The sequence below is a fragment of the Thunnus maccoyii genome, chromosome 21 (assembly GCF_910596095.1).
Source record: "Thunnus maccoyii chromosome 21, fThuMac1.1, whole genome shotgun sequence".
In the NCBI taxonomy this organism is placed as follows: Eukaryota; Metazoa; Chordata; class Actinopteri; order Scombriformes; family Scombridae; genus Thunnus; species Thunnus maccoyii.
Window position 1 is genome coordinate 14,288,456 of NC_056553.1, and position 18,903 is coordinate 14,307,358.

Genomic DNA, 18,903 nt, shown 5'->3' on the forward strand with positions numbered 1-18,903 from the left:
TGGTTTCGAGCCACAGCATAGTGGCAGTGTGAGAGCATATTGCATGCAACCCACTGATTGAGGATGAAAGTGAATCTGCTGGAGAGCCATCAGGGTTATGAGGGGGAGAAAAAGTTATATTATGCCAGGAGAGGAAGAGGATGATTGCCTCAATGCAGCCTGGCCTTCAGACAGTTTAGTTTAGACATGGCACAGGAAAATAAATGTGGTGTGACTGATATGCAGAGGAGGAGGTCAGCAGTCATCAACATCTTTATGCACAATTTTTGGGAGTAAAGAAAATAAAAAGAGAGCAGTCATGGAAAACAAACTGTTAGTCTGACCTGTCTCTATGTTCCCTCTCTACTTTAAATCATGAAATCTATTTATAGTACAGAAAATTCTGAACAAACCCAGCTTGACACCCTTGTCATCAAAAGGCACACAAATCAATAACTTGTGAAATAGGCAAATAATATTAGCTGATGAGAGAGAGAGATAGACAAAGTGGGAGAGAAAGCATGTGGAGGAGAAGTTACTGATTTACTGCTCATCAGACAGCAATAATGAACAGCCAGTCTCCAGACTGACAGCATGCAGAAGAGAGACTGTTTGAAGGAATGTGGCTGTGGTTGCTTTTAAAACCGCCACTCTCAGCTTCCAATTTTGAAAAGGGACTGAAAATGAAAGCGGTGTAATTGCTGACAGTGACAAAGACATGACAGATAATGAATCACATCAATCCAGATTTAGCTGGCTTAAATTATTAATAGCAGTTCCAGGAAGGATAGCCATGTCATGCTCTGATGAGCAAATGCATTTTAGAACAGAGAAGGGGAGAGAAAGGGGAGGATTGGACAGCTTTCCAGATAATTTTTCCAGTGTTGTGTAAACTCTTATTAGCAAGCGAAGTCAACGGAGTGAGAAGAGTCTCCCTCCCTTCCTTCCATCCTTGTCTCCATTTCCTCTCACCCCCATCCACCTTTCCCCCTAGCCTCAACACGCAACCGCCCTCTGTGTGATTTTTGGGAGTGATGGTAGGAGAGGTGGAAGGGAAGGATTCTGTGGAGGAAGGGAGGGGGCACACAGAGTAAACTGAGCCTCCCTTGTTTTTGGCACCTTGCAGAGTGCAGAAGAAGAAGAGGGGGCGATCAGGGAGAGAATATTGGATGAGTCAGCTGAGATATGGTGAAAGCCAAGGAGAACAGACCCAGCAGGTCATGTAAGGACACACAAAATTTCTTCATGGATTTTTAGAAAATTTTGGAGCAGTGGCAGTGTAATAGTTTAGGTGATGAGATTCCCTGGAATGTCTGGAGGAATCTTAACAGGAAAACCTTGAGCAAAGCAGTTAACACTCATCTTATCCTGTGGAAAACGACATTGGCAAACAGTGGGAAACTGTAGCAGCACCCAACTGAGTTTATCAAGGTCAGACTCTCTAATGTAAAACAATTCATCAGGAGCAGCTGTGAAAAAGTTCTGAAAATATGAACTGTTCAGCATAGCTGAACAAGTGCGGCAATGCAGAGGTGTCTTAAGATTTATTTCCTCTGATGGTCACTGCATGCTGGGTGTTAAATTGACTGAGGCTGACGTGACATGAAAGGGAAAATCCCCAGTAAGTTTATACATTTTTATCTTGACATTAATATCAAACATGCTCCAGGGTCTCCCACAGTTGAGGTGCTTTTCCCCATAGTGAAGGACATATAGTATATCACATAGGGAAGGCTTTTGTTTATACAATTATTGAGTTGTGACTAAATAGATCACCAAAGATGAGATGCTGTCGGGATAGGCGAGACTCAGCAGGTGACAGTGACTGACTGATCAAGATCACAAATCTTACGTTGGCTTCCTGGCAATTAATCAAGCACTTTGCAAGGTGCTTGAACAGGAAAACCTCTCTGGTCAGGTAATGATGGAAGAAAATGTCACCGTCAGCTGTATGAGGAATAACACACCACACATGTACAAGCAGCACTGCTGGTCAATCACTGAGCTGAAGTTAGCTCATTCTGATAATCACCAGCTGGAATCACTTTTTAGGCAATGCATTGAAATTAAGTTAATTTGATGCTTGATATTCCGCAGCTGGACCTGTATTTTATTTTCAATAGCTCTGTTTTAAATGCACCTTATTAGATTGGAATCATTTTGTAATTTTGGACCCACAGGCAGACTGTAAACTGAACAAGAAAAAGGCTCTTTGTATTGTACTGTGTAGTCTTTTTGCCTTCTTTGGGACATTGCTGGTGCATATCGGAAAGCAATGTTACAGACATTTTTTTCAGTGAATGGTTTACTTTCAATTGATTTAATGAATATAAGTTCGTAGTGATAAATCCAATAAAAGGTATGAAGGCATACATTAGATTCAATCTAAAATAATCTAATTTAATTTACTTTCCTATGCTTTCATACCTTTACTGGATTCATCACTACAAATTTATATTGGTTACATTGTGTAGGCAAGCACTCTTCCAAGTCAACAGAATTTAATTTTAAATTTTAGTCAAGATCTCAAGGCTCCAAAGACAACCAGAGTGTCATGTTGAAATATGCAAAATATTTCACAAGATATCTTGAATTTTCAATTTTAATAAACAGTGTGTTAGATCTGTATTTGAATCACAGGTGTGATATTTTGTCAGTGAAACACTGGAACCTTATGAGGTTCTGTCTTTGCTGAAACTGAGACCTTGGAAGATTTATTGGAGGGCTAATGTGCTGATTGCTCATATGAGAGCACAGAATCAAACTTTGCAGCTAATAAATAAGAGGCAATTTAAGAGGAATACTGGTTCAAGAGAGAGTTGGAGAAAATAATCGGATAAATATAAGCTCATTTCATTTTGTTTTGCAGGACTGTATAGAGGGCTGACTACTACAGATTAATCTTACACAATCTTACTATTGCAGATGGGCCCACTACAATCAGAACCTTATCAGCTGAGTCACTTGCAAAGTCAAAGGGAATACGCCACTGATCCCATTCGATGTCCTTAAAAGGCAGTGATCCAACCAAAACTTCCCAGTCACACATTTTTCAAAACTCCGTTTCAGATAAATGAACTCAACACACGTCCTCACGCAGTTCTTATTTCATTATCAGTAAGAAATAGAGAACTGCCAGTGTGATGACAGCACAGTACTCCTTCAGTTTTCTCATCGTTATCCGTTCGCAAAGCTAATGAGTTGTTTAAATTTTGTAATACTTGCCACGTACGACATACATCATGACTACTCACACATTCCCTAACTGCTTGACCTTACACCCATTTAATGACTTATCTCCTCTGTGATAACTTTGAGGCAGAAAAAGGCGCAGGAAACATGACTTGCAATTTATAGCAGTGCCAATAATAATGCTATCACATGGTCATATTTTGTGAGTGTTTGAGGATATTATGTCATTTTTCTGTCACGTCTTGCTCACCTCAAAGTTGACTGACAGATTCCTCTTGAGGGCGATTTCATAGACCAGGCTGATTTCTGATTTGCTGGCATCAGTGCCTTCCTCAGTCTCTCCTTTTTCCTCCGGGCTCTGGAAAAAAAAAAAAAAAAAAAAAAAGGTTTACGAATATTCCTTCATGTTCAGATATTTCTGTAATTAAGTTGGAGCAATACACATTGTCTTTTGTTTTCTTTTAGATTACCTAATGATAATATGCAAATCTCTGAGTTCCTAAACTTTGGCAGCAAGTATTATGATAAATGAGCCACTGTTTAAAGTTGAGGTTTTCCAAAATAAATGGAAAGAAATATTATCTTTTGTTTTCCCCCGACTGTACCAAACATGTACAAAACCATGTCCCCGAAACTGTGGCACATCAAATTCACATCACATTTTGTGAATTACACACCTAGAAAGTGGATAGTGGCCAAGCTGTTGTCTGTTTTCTGGCAATGGCCCTTATCTGATGTGGAATTGAGAACTCAATATTCCAGATCATGACTGGTGGTCCCCTGTCTGTACAAGAAAGTCTCTTAAAAGGGGTGGTCCATTCAATTTAAGAATTACTGTACATCAACTCCCTGTTCTAGATAGTCAAATTATTATTTATGAACATCAAGAACTATATCCACGTCAAAACAGAAACTAGAGAGCAAGGACTCAAATTTGAGTCGTCATCAGCCACGAAGCGTGGAGATGATGAATAAGGAAAAGATTGTTGAGGTCGGTTGGAGAACACCACTACACTACGTGGGGATAATCATACTCTTTTAGGACCCAGACAGGCCTAACCACATCGGCATGTAACAAATTCAGAGAAAATGTTCTCAATCAACAAAGTTTGCCACCCATGAGTAGTCTATGAAGCAATTCTGGATTGATACCAGATGACTCGGGTGTCTTCAGTCATTGAGGTGTTTAAATATGTATCAGACTGACTAAATCTATAAGAATAACTTTCAGAAATTCCTAAATTGATTATTTTTCACCTCTGAATACAAGTCTTATAAATGGTCGCTTATACTAATAAAGAAACAAGTTCAAGCAACAGGATCGTGTCAGGTGCCATACAACAAAGGGCTTTTCGGTGCCAATTGTCTATGGGAATTCAGAGTTGTGTCTCGATCTTTATCTTCTCATGTCCAGCTCTTTGTCTGATTAAGTCTGAATGGCTGTGGTCTTTCCCTTTGGGCTCCTTCTCATCTCCTGCCTCATTGTGTGACCTGATACAATGCATGATTCATACTGCTAGATCTCTTGTATTTCACAGGAAACAGTCACATGGTAAAATGCACATACCGCACCAGGCATATATTTGTGCTCTGAGGCTTTGTTTTGCGTTCAAAGACATACATTATCTGTCTTTTACAGTATAGGCGGATGAAAATGAAAGAAACCCGAGAATGAGTGAGCCCAAAGGGCTTCAGTCCATTCTTCTTCCGTGGACTGTTTTCATTCCATTTCTATTATGCATTCATGGTTTTCATAGTTAGGTTTTCTTATGCCACTGTTTGAGGCTTTCTTGATATCAGTGATTAATAGTGTGAATTCCCTCTCTAAGGGCTGCATTTACTAGCAGCCGTGTGTTAAGAGTCTGCGTATGTCTGGGGGTGTGTATTTGCATGCAAACTGGAATGACCAAGCAGATCAGCAACCTTGCTGTGACAAAGATGAATAGAACACCAAATGTGACTTTGGTGCTGCTTCGAATTATGGATCTACTGCACAGAGAGTCTTGGGAAAAGTACAACCAAGTGAAGACCCATATAGTGCTCGGAGACATTAACACCCGAAAGGAAATGTTTGAATGAACAGTGACCGTGGGCGAACAGAATGCTTCACATTCAAATCTATGCTCCTGGGATACTGGTTTCGTATTAAGGGAACAGACTCCTAGATCAAAGGATGGGATGAAGGGGATCTTTAATGGACAGAACAACATGTCTCTGTCATAACTGTTTATTATCAATGACACAGTTTCCCCAGATGTAAATATATCTTTCTTCTTAGAGCACACCATCGATGCCATAAGCAAGTGACCTTTGCTCCTGGAAACTGATGATGCAGATTTCCTCTCGTAGTTATACAATTAAACCATTGATTGAGGGGTAAACAACCTGCTTTGTTCAAGATGGGAAGTGCATTTATTGAATCACAATTTTAACAGTATCACAAACATCTGAAACCACTGACAGGGATTTACAAGTAAGTCAGCAGTTTCATTATTCTGTTTTATTGCCTGAACTCCTTTGAAGTCTTTTTTTTTGTGTTTCCTAGGGTTACATCTTGTTGCTCTACCTGCGTGTAAACACTCTAATTAGAGAGTCACTGATATTTACCTGTGGTCTTCCTCAAAATAAAGGTATGACAGCCCTCGGTGAAAGAAACACTTCTAGCCTGAGGGCATCCACACATTTACACGTGTAGGAACACACACACACACGCACGCAGAGACAGAATGAAAGACATATACTGTAGACACAATGTGCTTCAATTTGTAAAGCAAGACTCAGAAGCAGCAGCAAACAAAGAGCTCATTTATGGAGGCCGACGCCACAAGACAGTGAATCAGGCGAGTGAGAGGAGCCAAAGCGTTTTGAATAACTGCCGGGGATGCCAGGCTGTGAGGATATGGGGTAATTTGATTTCCGGTGGGAGATGATAACAACAGTTAACAGCTATGCCTGCGGGGAAACTCTGGAAAGGTACGGTGACATTGGGATTAAGCAGAAAGAAAAAAGAACATTAAAAAAAAAGTAATGGGCAAGACCCCTGGCAGGTGCAAACTAAAACTATAGAGATTGCAGGGCTTAAATTATACATTTGAGTAATTAGAGCTAAAGTGGATTTGGATTCAATCTGATGAAAGCTGGTTAAGCATTCCACTTAATAACTGCAAAAACCAGCCCAACACTCTTTATAGAGCCTCTCCAGGGAGAGAACCAGCAGATCGGCAGCACAAATCCTTTGACTTTCCATTAAGGGAAGAGTTTTCAAGTTGGAGGGGGTCGAGTGGAGAGTGGAGAGACAGTCATCTGAGGTGAACGCTGTCACAAGGTGGCAAAAATGCTGGAGAGATGAGGTTGCAATGATTGACAATTTGAGTGGAGAATGACCTTTTATAAACTGAATGAATGAGCTTTGTGGGGGAAGAGGCAACGTTTCACAAGGTTGGGTGTGAAGGCAGCACAACTAATCATGTCTAGTCTTATATAACCATTTCAGGTTCCTTATTAATAAACGTAGAATATCCACAAACATATTAAACTACATTAAAAGATTTCATTTCATTGGGATACTAAGAATCAGGATGTTATGATAAGAATGATTTTGTTGTTTGATGTTTTGTTCCTTGATATATCAAGACTAAGTAAGAATGACTGATAATCAAGTATCAGTTGTGTAGACATACGATGCTTTTCACTAGAAATTCATTTAATATGCCCGAGTGCTGAGTGCAACTGCCGTCACTTGTAGTCAGCACTTGGCACCGTACGTGACATGAGTGGCCACTCGCACTGTTAGGATGAAGGATCCAAAGGGAGTGGAGCACTGAAAATGAAAAACACTTGCACTTATAGCGGGCCTAACACAGACATTGAGAATAATTAATAACAATTTTTCTTCCATTTATTATCACTGCACAGTACAAGTACTAATGCAATGAAGAGATTATTGCAGTTGTTCTCTAGTGCTCTTGTGCAAATAGAGCAGCGTACAGCAATAAAACTATATTCATTTAGTTTACTAAACTGGACTGATGTAAAATGTACAAAGTGTGTCAAAAACAACCAAACAGCCATCGGTACAATACAGTGCAGAGTTGGACAATTGTGGTTTTGTTCAGAAGCCAGAAAAGCCTATTTGAGTTTTATAGTAGTAGACTTGTATAGAGAGAAGAACTCCAGCAATTTAGTATGGTACTTCCATGAAGTTGGGGATATTTTTTAAAAAGAATGGTCAAAAGATTGGCCAACAAAGCTGAAAACATCTTAAGTTTTGGTCCCTAGTATGTGTCAAGATCCAAAAAAGCTGGATTGTACATTTCCTGTAATGCAACCCATATTTTTTCATCATTACGTTTGGCCCTCTCGGTCTAGTAAATGCCCAATTATAAAAGTGTTTTCACAGGCTGAGTAGTACTCCCCATGACAAGTAAACTGATCTTTATGCGTAAAATTGGTGCCCTTTTAATATGGCGGCGGGGATTCCCATGGGGGAAGTCAACAAATGCTTGTTAAACCACGCAATGCTAGTGTAAGCTTTTTTTATACGAGTTCGTGTGTGGTTACCTGTGGTGGCCGTTCAGGGATTGGTTCATTGCGGAGGGCTTGCAGGGCCTTCAAGGCAGCGTTGTGTCTGGCTGCTTGGCGGGTGCGCCCCTCGCCAATAAACTCATGACTCCCCACAGACAGCTGCACGTAGAAGATCTTAGGAACAGGATAATGGTACCTGGGAGGAATAAGAGCACAGAAAACAAGAGAGAGAGAGAAAGAAATATGTATTAGGAAAAATTATCCAAATTAGTGGATTGCTTACACCCCTTAGTGAACGTTTATATCTGACTTAAAAACACATGAAAAGCAAGCGAAGGGAGAGACTTGAACATTATGAGCAAAGTTATGAATTCACATCATTCATACCATTCCCAAATTAAAAGCTCACCACTTCATCAGGGTCAATTACTGCACAATAGCCTGTTGGCCAACCACTTGACTGATGTCTCATTGGATCTCAGCTTAGGGTTGCCAAACAAAGCACAGGAACATATATATTCTCTCCTCTTTCTTCTGGCCTTGAACATAGATTTTCCTCTCTTTCTTTGGGTCCTGACAGAGCGGGACTGAGCTGTCACCGAGCAGATTTAGAGGTCTGCAAGTCCGCGTGTGTGATACCCCCTCCTGGGTCAGGGGGAGAAAGGCTGAGAATGTCTGCCGAGTTGAGGACAAGGAAAGAGAAATAGTGGGAAAGCTAACAAGAAAAGGGAGGAATCCGGAGTTTTTAATATCCGTCTCCCTGCCTTGTTTCTTCTCTGACGGTATACACTTGAATTCACAAACACACACAGCCACCATATGTGGCAGACACAAGCGGACAGCAGCAGCAGCAGCGGAGATGAATGAGTCTGGTGCCTCATTTATTCTGAGAAATGTAATATTTTCACGTTTGGCTGAGGCATTTAGCTTTTAATAAGAGAATGAAAATCAATATTTAGTGAACGTGTCATTAATTGCAGTACATGCCGAAGAAAATTAAAACAAGCTTTCCGAAAATTAAGCTATCCCTTCTGTCCGTGTATACATTTCTATTCATTTTCAGCTATTCCAAAACATCCTACTTGGCACTGCTGCGGCTGTGAGATGTGAGATTTAATACTTGACTGAGTACGTGTGGGAATTTGGGGAACCAGAGAAGCTCAAACATATAAGACAGGAAAACTGTGCACTGGAAGGCCAACCTAAGTTGTTGAAACTTTGGCACAGTCTCTTTCACAACCAATCACTCACACGCACATCACTAAATGTGGAGACGTCGAGTCGCAGCACCATATTCAAAAGCAGCTCAACATGTTTTTGGGGGATTTTTTTATGTTTGAAAACCACAAATACTCCCTACTCTTTTAAAATATGACAAGTCTAAGCATCTACAGCCGTGCTACGGACTCTGTGAGTCTGCTCAAAATGACAATGCTAACATGCTGAAGTTTAGCGGGTATAATGTTCACCATGTTAGTTTAGCGTGTTAGCATGCTACCGTTTGCTAATTACCACTAAACACAAAGTACAGTTCAGGCTGATCGGAGTGTCACTACGTGTTGAAGACATTTGGTCATACACCAAAGTACTGGATAAAGTGAGATTTAGATCTAATGATGGTGCTAGAGAAAAGGTCAGAAGATCACCAAAGTAATTAGTATTTATTGTCTCAGAACCATGAATATCTGTACCAAATTTGTGCCAAATCCGTCCAGTATATGTTGAGATAGTTCACTGAATAAATGAAAATTTTGACATGCTGAGGGCCCTGAAGGAAAAGTAACTGATATCAGTGGGATTCATCCTCTGGGGCCCACAGACATCTGTACCACATATCTTGGCAAATAGTCAAGTAGTTGTTGAGATATTTCACTCTGATCCAAAGTCAAGTCAAGTCAAAATTGATTTGTATAGCACATTTAAAACAATCACAGTCGACCAAAGTGGTGGACCAACCGACCAATCAGCATGGTTAAAAACATCTGTGGAGACATTGCTAAAAAAAAAAAAAGTCACATGGAGTAAGACACACAGGCAATCAACCAATCATACAAGACCTTAAAGGACCATTTCATTGATTTTCAACCTCATCTCTAGCTATCCGAATTAGGGATATAGTGTGAAAAACGTGTGTTTCTCTGGGGCGCAGCTGCAGAATCTGTTGTTCTTCCGGCACCAACATCTCATTTGACATGTACAGGGATGTAGTTGGGGGCAAGGAAGAGCTACAGGCTGTTTCAGCTTGGATTTCTCCTCAGGGTAGCCAGGGGGTGTGCTCTAGATGCCGCTCGAAAACAAAACGTCCTTGTTCACTTCTCTTCTTCTATTGCAAACCAGCTACATTTCCAAGAGTGAAACTGGCATCCCAAAATATGAGTTCAGAGGATGTTATGAAGGAAGATACATTTTACAATGGATGTAAAATGGCTGACTTGGATATTTAGCCGCATTTTTTCGAGCCAGAGTGGGTTTGGGGGTTGAACATCAGAAGCTTGTGCACAATGCATCCTGGTACATGTAGGCACGGTCGGCACAGCTCTGCGAGCAGGAAAACTCAGCTTTCTCAGTCAATATAGCATACACTGAGGAATTTATTACTTCGATTGACTACATTTACCATCATGCTGATCGGACATCCACATAAAACACTTTACCACCAGATTAAGTGGTAAATAATTTAACTGAAGAGCTGGCTTGTTTATAACCTGACTGATCATCTGAAAGACCCTAATTCTTCCTTCGTCAGACTCTGTTGTAGCAATGTTTATTGTAACTAAGAAAAAACTATGGAAAAACTACACAAACAAGAGCCAAGCTGTAATAAACTAGAATTAACCTTGAACTTGGTAAAATTCTACTGAAGATAAAAGTTCCAAAAATACTGCCTCATTTCTAAGTTACTGGTGAAAAAAGATAATTATTTACAACACAATCTCGTTCCCAGCAATGAGTCAGCATTTTACTTCCAGAATTGCAGCAGGTCTTTTCTCCAGCCCCACAGCCCTCCTCTCATCCGTCTGCTCTCAGCTCCTCCTGGCCACGGGAGCCTTCCCTGGGCGGGGGCCTGCCTGGCCCTCGCACGTCAAGCGTGGCCCCAGGGTCTCAGAGGACATGCCAAGTGCAACATGGGCTCCGGCCAACAGCGCTGAGCCGAGATGGGAGCAGCTGGGGCTGGAGCACTGAGTACAGGTGCAGAGAGGAAGAGAGAGAGAGAGGGATAAGACGGAGAGCGGAGGGAGAGCGAAGGGGAGAGAAAGAGGGAAGGAAAGAGAGAGAGAGAGAGAGAGAGAAGAGAGAGGGACATGGAGGGAGGCCTGTGGGAGAACCTACTCTACAACGTGGGAAAGTAGTGGCTTACACACAAGCGAGTCAGCCAAGAACACAGGCGAGCACACGTACACACACACATCAAAATCATGCAGACAAAAAAGGCAGGAAGATCACGTCAGCGCACCATGGCCAGTACAAAAATCAGCACATGCTGGCTGGATCTGCCTGTTCTGTGTTATCAGTTATTATTTTTATTATTATTATTACTACAGAGAGGGAATTGGACCAGGACACCTGTAGGGAGGGTGTGGAGACTAGTGGAAGGGAGAGAAAAAAATAAAAATAATAAAAAAAAAAGCACCACTGTGCGTCTGTGTGTGTGATGACGTGTGTGTATATGTATCTAGTGTGACTCGTGGAAGAGTGACTGAGAGAGAGACAGAGAGAGAAAACATGCCATAACTCAATCAAATGATAACTCGTCAGCATTTAGCAGTGAGTAATGAATATGACTTTGAAGGCAGACGCTTCCCTGCAGCTCTCTTTAACATGGGCCACGTTTGTTAAGGTTTCTATTTCATGTTAATCATTCAAAGACTCACACACGAACACACACAGAGATAGACGCATTCAAAGATCCTGCCGTTTTTGAGCCCACACACAGTCAAACTGGAAAATAGGAGATACAGCATTGCAATTATTACTATAAATGGCAAGGTGACATTTCGGCTGGAAACTATTTTCTCCTGTGGCATGCAAAACTATTTTCCTTTTCAATGCCATGTAGAAAGAAAAAAAAAAAACCTGCAGATTTTCTCTGCTGCTGGATATGGTACATTTGTTCTAAATTGAACAACCTACCTCTTATCCGCTTCCTCAAAACTTTCATTTTTTTAAAGCATAAGTGCGTTTGATACAGCCATATAAGTCATATCTATCTAGTGATGTCAGTTAGACAATATTCAGTAAATATTTAATATCTAAAACAGCACGGAAAAGCACATTTAATGAAAATGTATCAGAGACATGCCTTAATATTCTCATAGCTGGCCTCTAGTTGTTTTTATATTTGGGTGTGACGTTTTCAGAAATCCTGTCTCATTTTCTGTCGTTACATACAGTAGCTCTGTGGAAGTAAAGTGAAATATGCTTCTTGTAACTCGACTCGTAACATTGTTGACCAGTTGCAGATGGCAGTGTATAGGGAGCAGTGAAAATTTCAACAGCTTTGGCTGGCAAACCCGCGTAGACCGCAGCAATCAAAACCAAAATGCAGAGTTTCCTTTTAGTCATAAATCTGTCTTTTTTGCTCATAAGAACACATCGAATGAAATTTCGTTTGGAATTTAACATCGCCCTTAACCAGCCCAGTTGACTGTAGTTGTTGTTAGAGCTCCTGTTGTCCTAGGAGAGCAACGTGTGTGCAACTGCGCCAGATTCAGACTATTTTTAACTGAGCAGGTGTCCCCAGTGGTGGCCACATAATACAACTTATTAGTCATTAAAAATTGCATAGGATATTAATTAAGTAATGCAAGACTGTTGATGCTGGCAACAGACTGCAATACTAGCAGGCTTATAATATAAATTTACTGCCTGTCACATCAGTCTAATAAAATCCTGTGTCAGACCACACAATTAGGGCTGCAACTAACGATTATTTTCATTATTGATTAATCTGCTGATTATTTTCTCGATTAATCATTTAGTCTATGACATGTTAAAAAAAAATAGTGAAAAAATGGTGCTCAGAATTTCCCAGAGGCCACGGTGATGTATTTAATTTGCTTGTTTTGTTTAAATAAGAACATAACATGTTAAGATTATCAATTTACTGTCTTACATGACAAGGAAAGACAGGAAGTTGTTTCACTTGAGAAGCTGAATCCATCAAATATTTGGCATTTTTGCTTGACTGAAACAATTAATTGATGATCAAAATAGCTGCCAATTGATTTTCTGACAATCAACTAGTGGATTAATCCTTGCAGCTCTATATGTTGTGGCAGGTCAGATGGTGAATCGTAGCTCTACAATGAACAGTACCAGTCAAAAGTTTCGACACGCTTTCTCATTAAAGGGAATAGGAAGGTGTAACGCAGGTGCAAAGACATGTCATCAACTCACATCATCCATCTATGCCAAGGGGAGGAGGACAATGTGGACCTGGTCACCACCAGGAAAAACAGGGCAACATGAAATGCAGATTTTAAAAAGTTTTTTGGGGGTAAAAAAAAGTCTGTCTAAAAAACACAATAGGATCTAAGAACACCTTTTTTGATTGACAACCATAGATTTCACCATGCTCCTCTCACAACTGTCATTAAGTGTCATTACTACCTGAAGAAGACTTACTACATTAGTTGCTGCCCCTTTAAAAGCCCTTATTATTAACATGTGCTCCATATCTCACTTCTCCAGATCATAACTACCAGATTTCCATATATTTTAGTGCAGTTTAGTTTACAGCCCATCCACTTTAACAATATTAGAATAATCTAAGTATAGTAGCTTTAAAATAATTAAAGCATACTTGTGGGTTGCACTTGTATACAGCATGAAAACATATGTATTGGATTTCAGCAGAAAGCAGCAGGCAGGAAAGCAAACACAGACAAATAACACGACATGAATGAGGGAGCGTACTGGCCGTCTTTGTCTCCAAGCATCACTGAGTTTGACCACCAAGACATTTACTGGCCGCACATTCAAACACAAATAGTTGCATGCTTTAAACACAATTACACAAAAACATAAACACACACAACTGACACACACACACAAGAGCCTTGTAAAGGGGACAGGGCTACGCTGGGAGTAAAAAAAAAAGGGTGACAGATTTTATTTTTTGGGGGGGAGGGGAAAAAAAAAAAAAAAAAAAAAAAAAGCAGAAACTTGGACAGGCTTGCTCTTCCACCAGCTGCACTTTCTTCCAATCTCCTGCCAGACTTTTACTTGTTTTCCCTCCCTCCCTCCTTCCATACTTCATTCCTTGTGTCCATTATTGATTGCTTTTCTTCCCTTCTGCCTCACGCAACTGCTAATGTAGAAAATACATAGCAGTGTGACAAAACAGCCCATGTAGTCAAGTAAACATAGTGCTTAAACCGCCAACATCCTGGTGTTGAGGGGGGGTGTATTCAAAGCTCCTTGGACCGTGTCTGAGGTTAGAAACCATTAACCCACAAGAGAGAACCCAATGTGATGGTAGTGCAGCGGTTTCTCATGAAATTGCTTCTTTGTCAGTAATTGCTCATTAAGCAATATTTTTCCATGAAGCCCCATACATGAAACACAACAAGACAAATTAAGGCTGTTCCAAACCACAGATGTCTATGTTCAATGCCTTTACTGATATAATTCTAGTGGTGCTTTAAATTAATGAGAAGTAACATAAATAAGTTAATTGGATCGGAAGAGAACAATTTATTGTGCATAGCATCATAGTTAAGAGACCATGCGGGGGGATTTTTCCTTCCTTTATCAGTGTTTCTGGTCTGCAGAATCTATGGAATATTGTGTGGTGTTGTCATGTTATCCTTGTAGTTCCCTTTTTTAAAGTCCCCCCCCCCCCCCCTATGCAAAAATCCTTCACTTGGATATTTGATCTTCTCTGTGCAGAATGATGTATGTGCAGAGTTTTACACTGAGACTGTTAGTGTGAAACTGAAGGAGGAAAAGTTTCTCTGAGCTCACTTTAAATCTGAATTAAAACGCGTGATTTGTGACATCACAACTAGTTTGGAGCCAGTTTGGGTCCAGTATGCAACTTACACAAGAGTGATGTGGAAATTTGAAGCCTCCGGTGAAAATACACTAAGAATGGATTGTACGGGGAAGCAGAAGACATCTTGTGCTGGATGCAAAATGTCTCTTTTGAATATAAAAATGTTTGCATATTCATATATTCTGCTTTTTTCCAATGAGGGAGAAGGAGGAGATGTCATTTTTTTGTGGAAAAACCATTTCAAACTCAAATTCTTATTCATGGCAGATTTTTTTTTATGTCCTTAAACGTGTAGAGGGGATCAGCACATTTTATACGCATTAAAATATTTTGTATGTATTACTTCTGTCATTTCTATCACTTTTTACTATTTCAAGTTTTACTAATGTATCTAACGAGTTTTTTTTAAATCACATCAGCAGGCTGTAATCAATTTTGTGCCTATATATTGTATGCTTGTCCTTTGTTATGCTAGTCAAAAGCCTGTTAAGCCTTTTTTCAGTCTAATAAAGATTTTAAGCCAGTATACAGATACTCTCCATCTTTTCCAGAAAACACCATGATTGCCACCTCCCTGGGTCATAAGCATTTACTTCGCCTTTATACTGTCAACAGAGCTAAAAACCAGTGGTGCACACACTCACACAAAACTGAAATTAAAAACTATATGCACTTTTAGTTGAAGACTACAAGTTAAAAAATGATTACAGTCGTAAACAGTTTAGGAAAGACACAGTGAAAGTGTTCAGAGGTGTTGGTTTGATTTGCAAGTGCAAACAGACGGGCTTAGGGTGATAATGAAAAACTGTGTGTGTGAGAGTCCTGTAGCACTCTAAGAGAAGCAACACGCAGCATTATTCAATCAGACATCCCCTGGAGCAACTCTGACTCAGAGATGCTACATGCATTCACTGTGGAAGGTGGAAGATTAAAAGGGTTTATGTGTAGTCCTCTGTCAAAGTATCACTGTTGCGCTATTTAAATGTGAATCTAAGAATTTTTGCGGAGAAGCTTTAATGTAAAAACTCTAAATGTTCAAACACACATTGTGACCGACACGCATCAAATCAGTTATTACGCTTAAGTCGCCAACAGCTCTTGCTCTTCAATTTAATATCACCGAACCTTTTCATTAAAGTCTGCCATGGGAGCAATCTTCTTACTCCCTCATATCCTTCTAGCGTAATCTTTTCGTTTCTCTGTGCTTCAGACAGCTGGTGTCTCATACTCATATCGCTGCCTTTACTGACAACAGCTATTTATCAAGAATGGCTAACAGACACCGTGCATAAAACAGAGGTTTCATAACTTATTTTAATTAAATTGTCCAGACTGACAGTGTTCATTGTTTTTGCTGTTTGTTGTGGTTTCAATTTTGAACAAGAGATTAAAGCGCTCTTTGTGCAAGCTCTGTAATTAGTCTTAGTGCCCTCCTACCATGCCTGGCTCACGAGAAGTCAGAGCCCCGTGTAAACCTACCCGAGCTCTCCTGTCACACTTTATTGCTGAGTCATAGTGGTACATCAAGTATAATTTCCAAATATAATAGATTTAGAGTACTGTAACTGACAGGTAGCACACTACAGGAAAAAAAAATGCAAATGGGCTCACTAGAAGAAGAACCAAAGAGCTGATTTTACCATTCTAGTAATAAAAGCAACTGCTGGAAAATAGTCTATTCTTTACTCATTTGACTGAAAACAGGCACCGTGTGAATAATTCTGTCTCCTTAAGCACAAAAAATATCTGAGTAATAGAAGACTTGCCAATGTGTGCAAAACAATTACACCATGTGTGCCTTTATGCGACATAGCAAAAAAAAACAAAAAAAACAAACCCTGCTTCTTAACCCTTGTGCCCTTCGAGTGCCAACTGTTATGACTTGGCTGGCTGAGAGGATCGGCTGGCTGGGGATCAGTCTAAAATCAGACCCTGCTGTCCTCATTAAGAATATTACATTGTGACCTGCTGTTTTGTGTTCATTGTCGTTAAGAGGGAAAAACTAATTGCTTTGTTAAAAAAAAAAAAAAAAAAAGCCCTGGTGCCATTTTCTAAAAAGAAATCATATGAATCTGTTGTGACTTGGTTTCTATGCCAGCATACTGTGAAAGGAGCCCACTCACTGCCTTAATGACACAGCATTATAACCTGAGAATGGTTTTCTTTTATCTTTCAGTTCACCTCTAGTGTGACATGCAACTTATTTTACTGACTGATGATTGGTTTACTTAATTGACTGTTGTCATTCATTCAGTTGCAAACTATTCCTTGTGAAATGTATGAATATTGTCATACTAATTGTATAATCTATGAGTTACAAATGAGTTAATTGTGTGTATTCTAGCAGGTTTGATCTTTACTTCTTGAGTTTGATTCATTCAGTCAAGTGAGAACAATGCTGTTTAAACTTTAAACACTAACGCTATAAGAATTTGGATCTTTATGCTGAAGTGTGGTCTGCTTGTGCTGAGAACTCAAGACAAACCAATTACATGATGTAAAATACAGTTGCTCAGATTCCACCGTTTCCCTGTGAGCTCTCAACTGGTTAGACCACCAAAGAAGACCTGCAGCTTCACTTAACAGAACAAACTTTGTTTTGACTTTACACGCACCGAAAAGTATTAAAATTACTCGAGATGGCAAGTCCCCAAATAGTAATACGGGAGTGTGAGCCCTAAAAACAAAATTAGAAGCCTAATCCAACAGTATGTTTTCTACTGATGCAACTGAAACCAAAGTAAACCAAGTATAAATTTTGAGATTTTGTTGTATTCTTCATCACTCCTTCCAGTGATGCATCCAACCACAGAAGAATGATTAGTGACTGGAGTGTGTAGTGAAGACAACTCTCTGCTGTTCATTGCGGTAAGAGCTTAAGCATCTGTTTTCTCAGAAAAAAGAGCCCGTCCTCCCTGCCAGGATTACAGGAAGTGAGGTGGAGATAGTAGACTCATACAGTCACCAGTCACCTGTGTATTGCTGGATCATAAGCTTGACGGGAAAATGAATTAAGAAATTACAGAAAAGGCCAGAGAGTTTTCTTTGTAAGGACACATAAGCCACTCCCTAGTGAAAATAACACATTTACACTGCATGCAAAAAAGTGCACAGTTTTTGCCAAAAGCTGCATGAGATTAGCATAAAGTGGGCATGTCCGTAAAGGGGAGACTCATGGGTACCCACAGAATAGATTTTCATTCAGGTATCTTGAGGTGAGAGGTCAAGGGACCCCTTTGAAAATGACTATGCCAGTTTTTCCCTTGTCAAAATGTAGCCTAACTTTGGAGCGTTATTTTGCATGACATGGTTGGTACCAATGGACGCCTTGGGTCGTCTAGTTTCATGTGATACCAGTATCCGCGCTGTAGCTTTAAAACTGAGCCTGCTACAGCCTCTGAAAGAGAGTAATGTCGGCCGGTTAATGCACCACAGGTTGCTTCTTGTGTTTGCCGCTGTTTTTTGTTTTATGCCTGTGTAACCTGGGAGGGTACATCCTAAAGGGTGATCCCAAAATATGCCTCCAATATAGGAGTATGTCTGGAATTTCTTGAGGAGGCGTTTCGCAGACGGGTGGAGAAGAAGAAGAGCATCTGTTGATTTTTACTAACATGTTGTTCATGTTTTTGTGTATTTTTTTAAGATCTGTACAATGTTAAGTGCATGTTTGACGCATGTTGGCATCTATCAGTATGTGATCACACCGTAAAGTGCAAAAAAAAAAAAAAATCGCTTTGAGTAATACAACAAAAGAAGGGGTCCGGTTTCCTACGAACATACAGATGTGTGTTCTTGTAGAGAGGCTAACATCTCTCGCCTGACTCACCCTGCCAAACATAGTGAAAGGCAGCATTACGAAAGGTGTTTCTGCTGATGTAACCTGCTTGGTGAGTAGCGGTCACAGGATTGTTTCTACATTCAATACATCAAGGCGAAAGAGGAGAGGAGGACACGCCGTGATACACAAACATGAAACTCTACTCAGAGGGAAGGAGATGAAAGGAGAGACCAGACTTCTGTGTCATTGGGTCTGTTGAGCACAAATCATTCCGAGCATTTGTTTATGTTGGACCTGTATTCCACTCCTCCACCCCCAGTCCCCTCTATAAAACATTGCTTTATGAGTTTACACCCATTTGTAAAATTTGAACAGATTATCCTTTGTTCCTGGCGTGTTGCCCATAGTAATTTATTTTGTCTCTGACTGAATG

General features: G+C 40.2%; 1 protein-coding gene across 2 annotated transcripts in view; it reads right to left on the reverse strand.

The window, feature by feature from the left end:
- The window catches only part of stau2 (staufen double-stranded RNA binding protein 2), an 89,640-nt gene that overhangs the window by 57,650 nt on the left and 13,087 nt on the right, over positions 1-18,903 (reverse strand). For both annotated transcript variants that reach the window (XM_042399684.1, XM_042399683.1), the window contains exons 7-8: positions 7,732-7,891; positions 3,422-3,529 (exon numbers count right to left, since the gene is read on the reverse strand). In XM_042399684.1, coding sequence (XP_042255618.1) covers positions 3,422-3,529; positions 7,732-7,891 — 268 coding nt within the window. The remainder of the gene's footprint in view (positions 1-3,421; positions 3,530-7,731; positions 7,892-18,903) is intronic.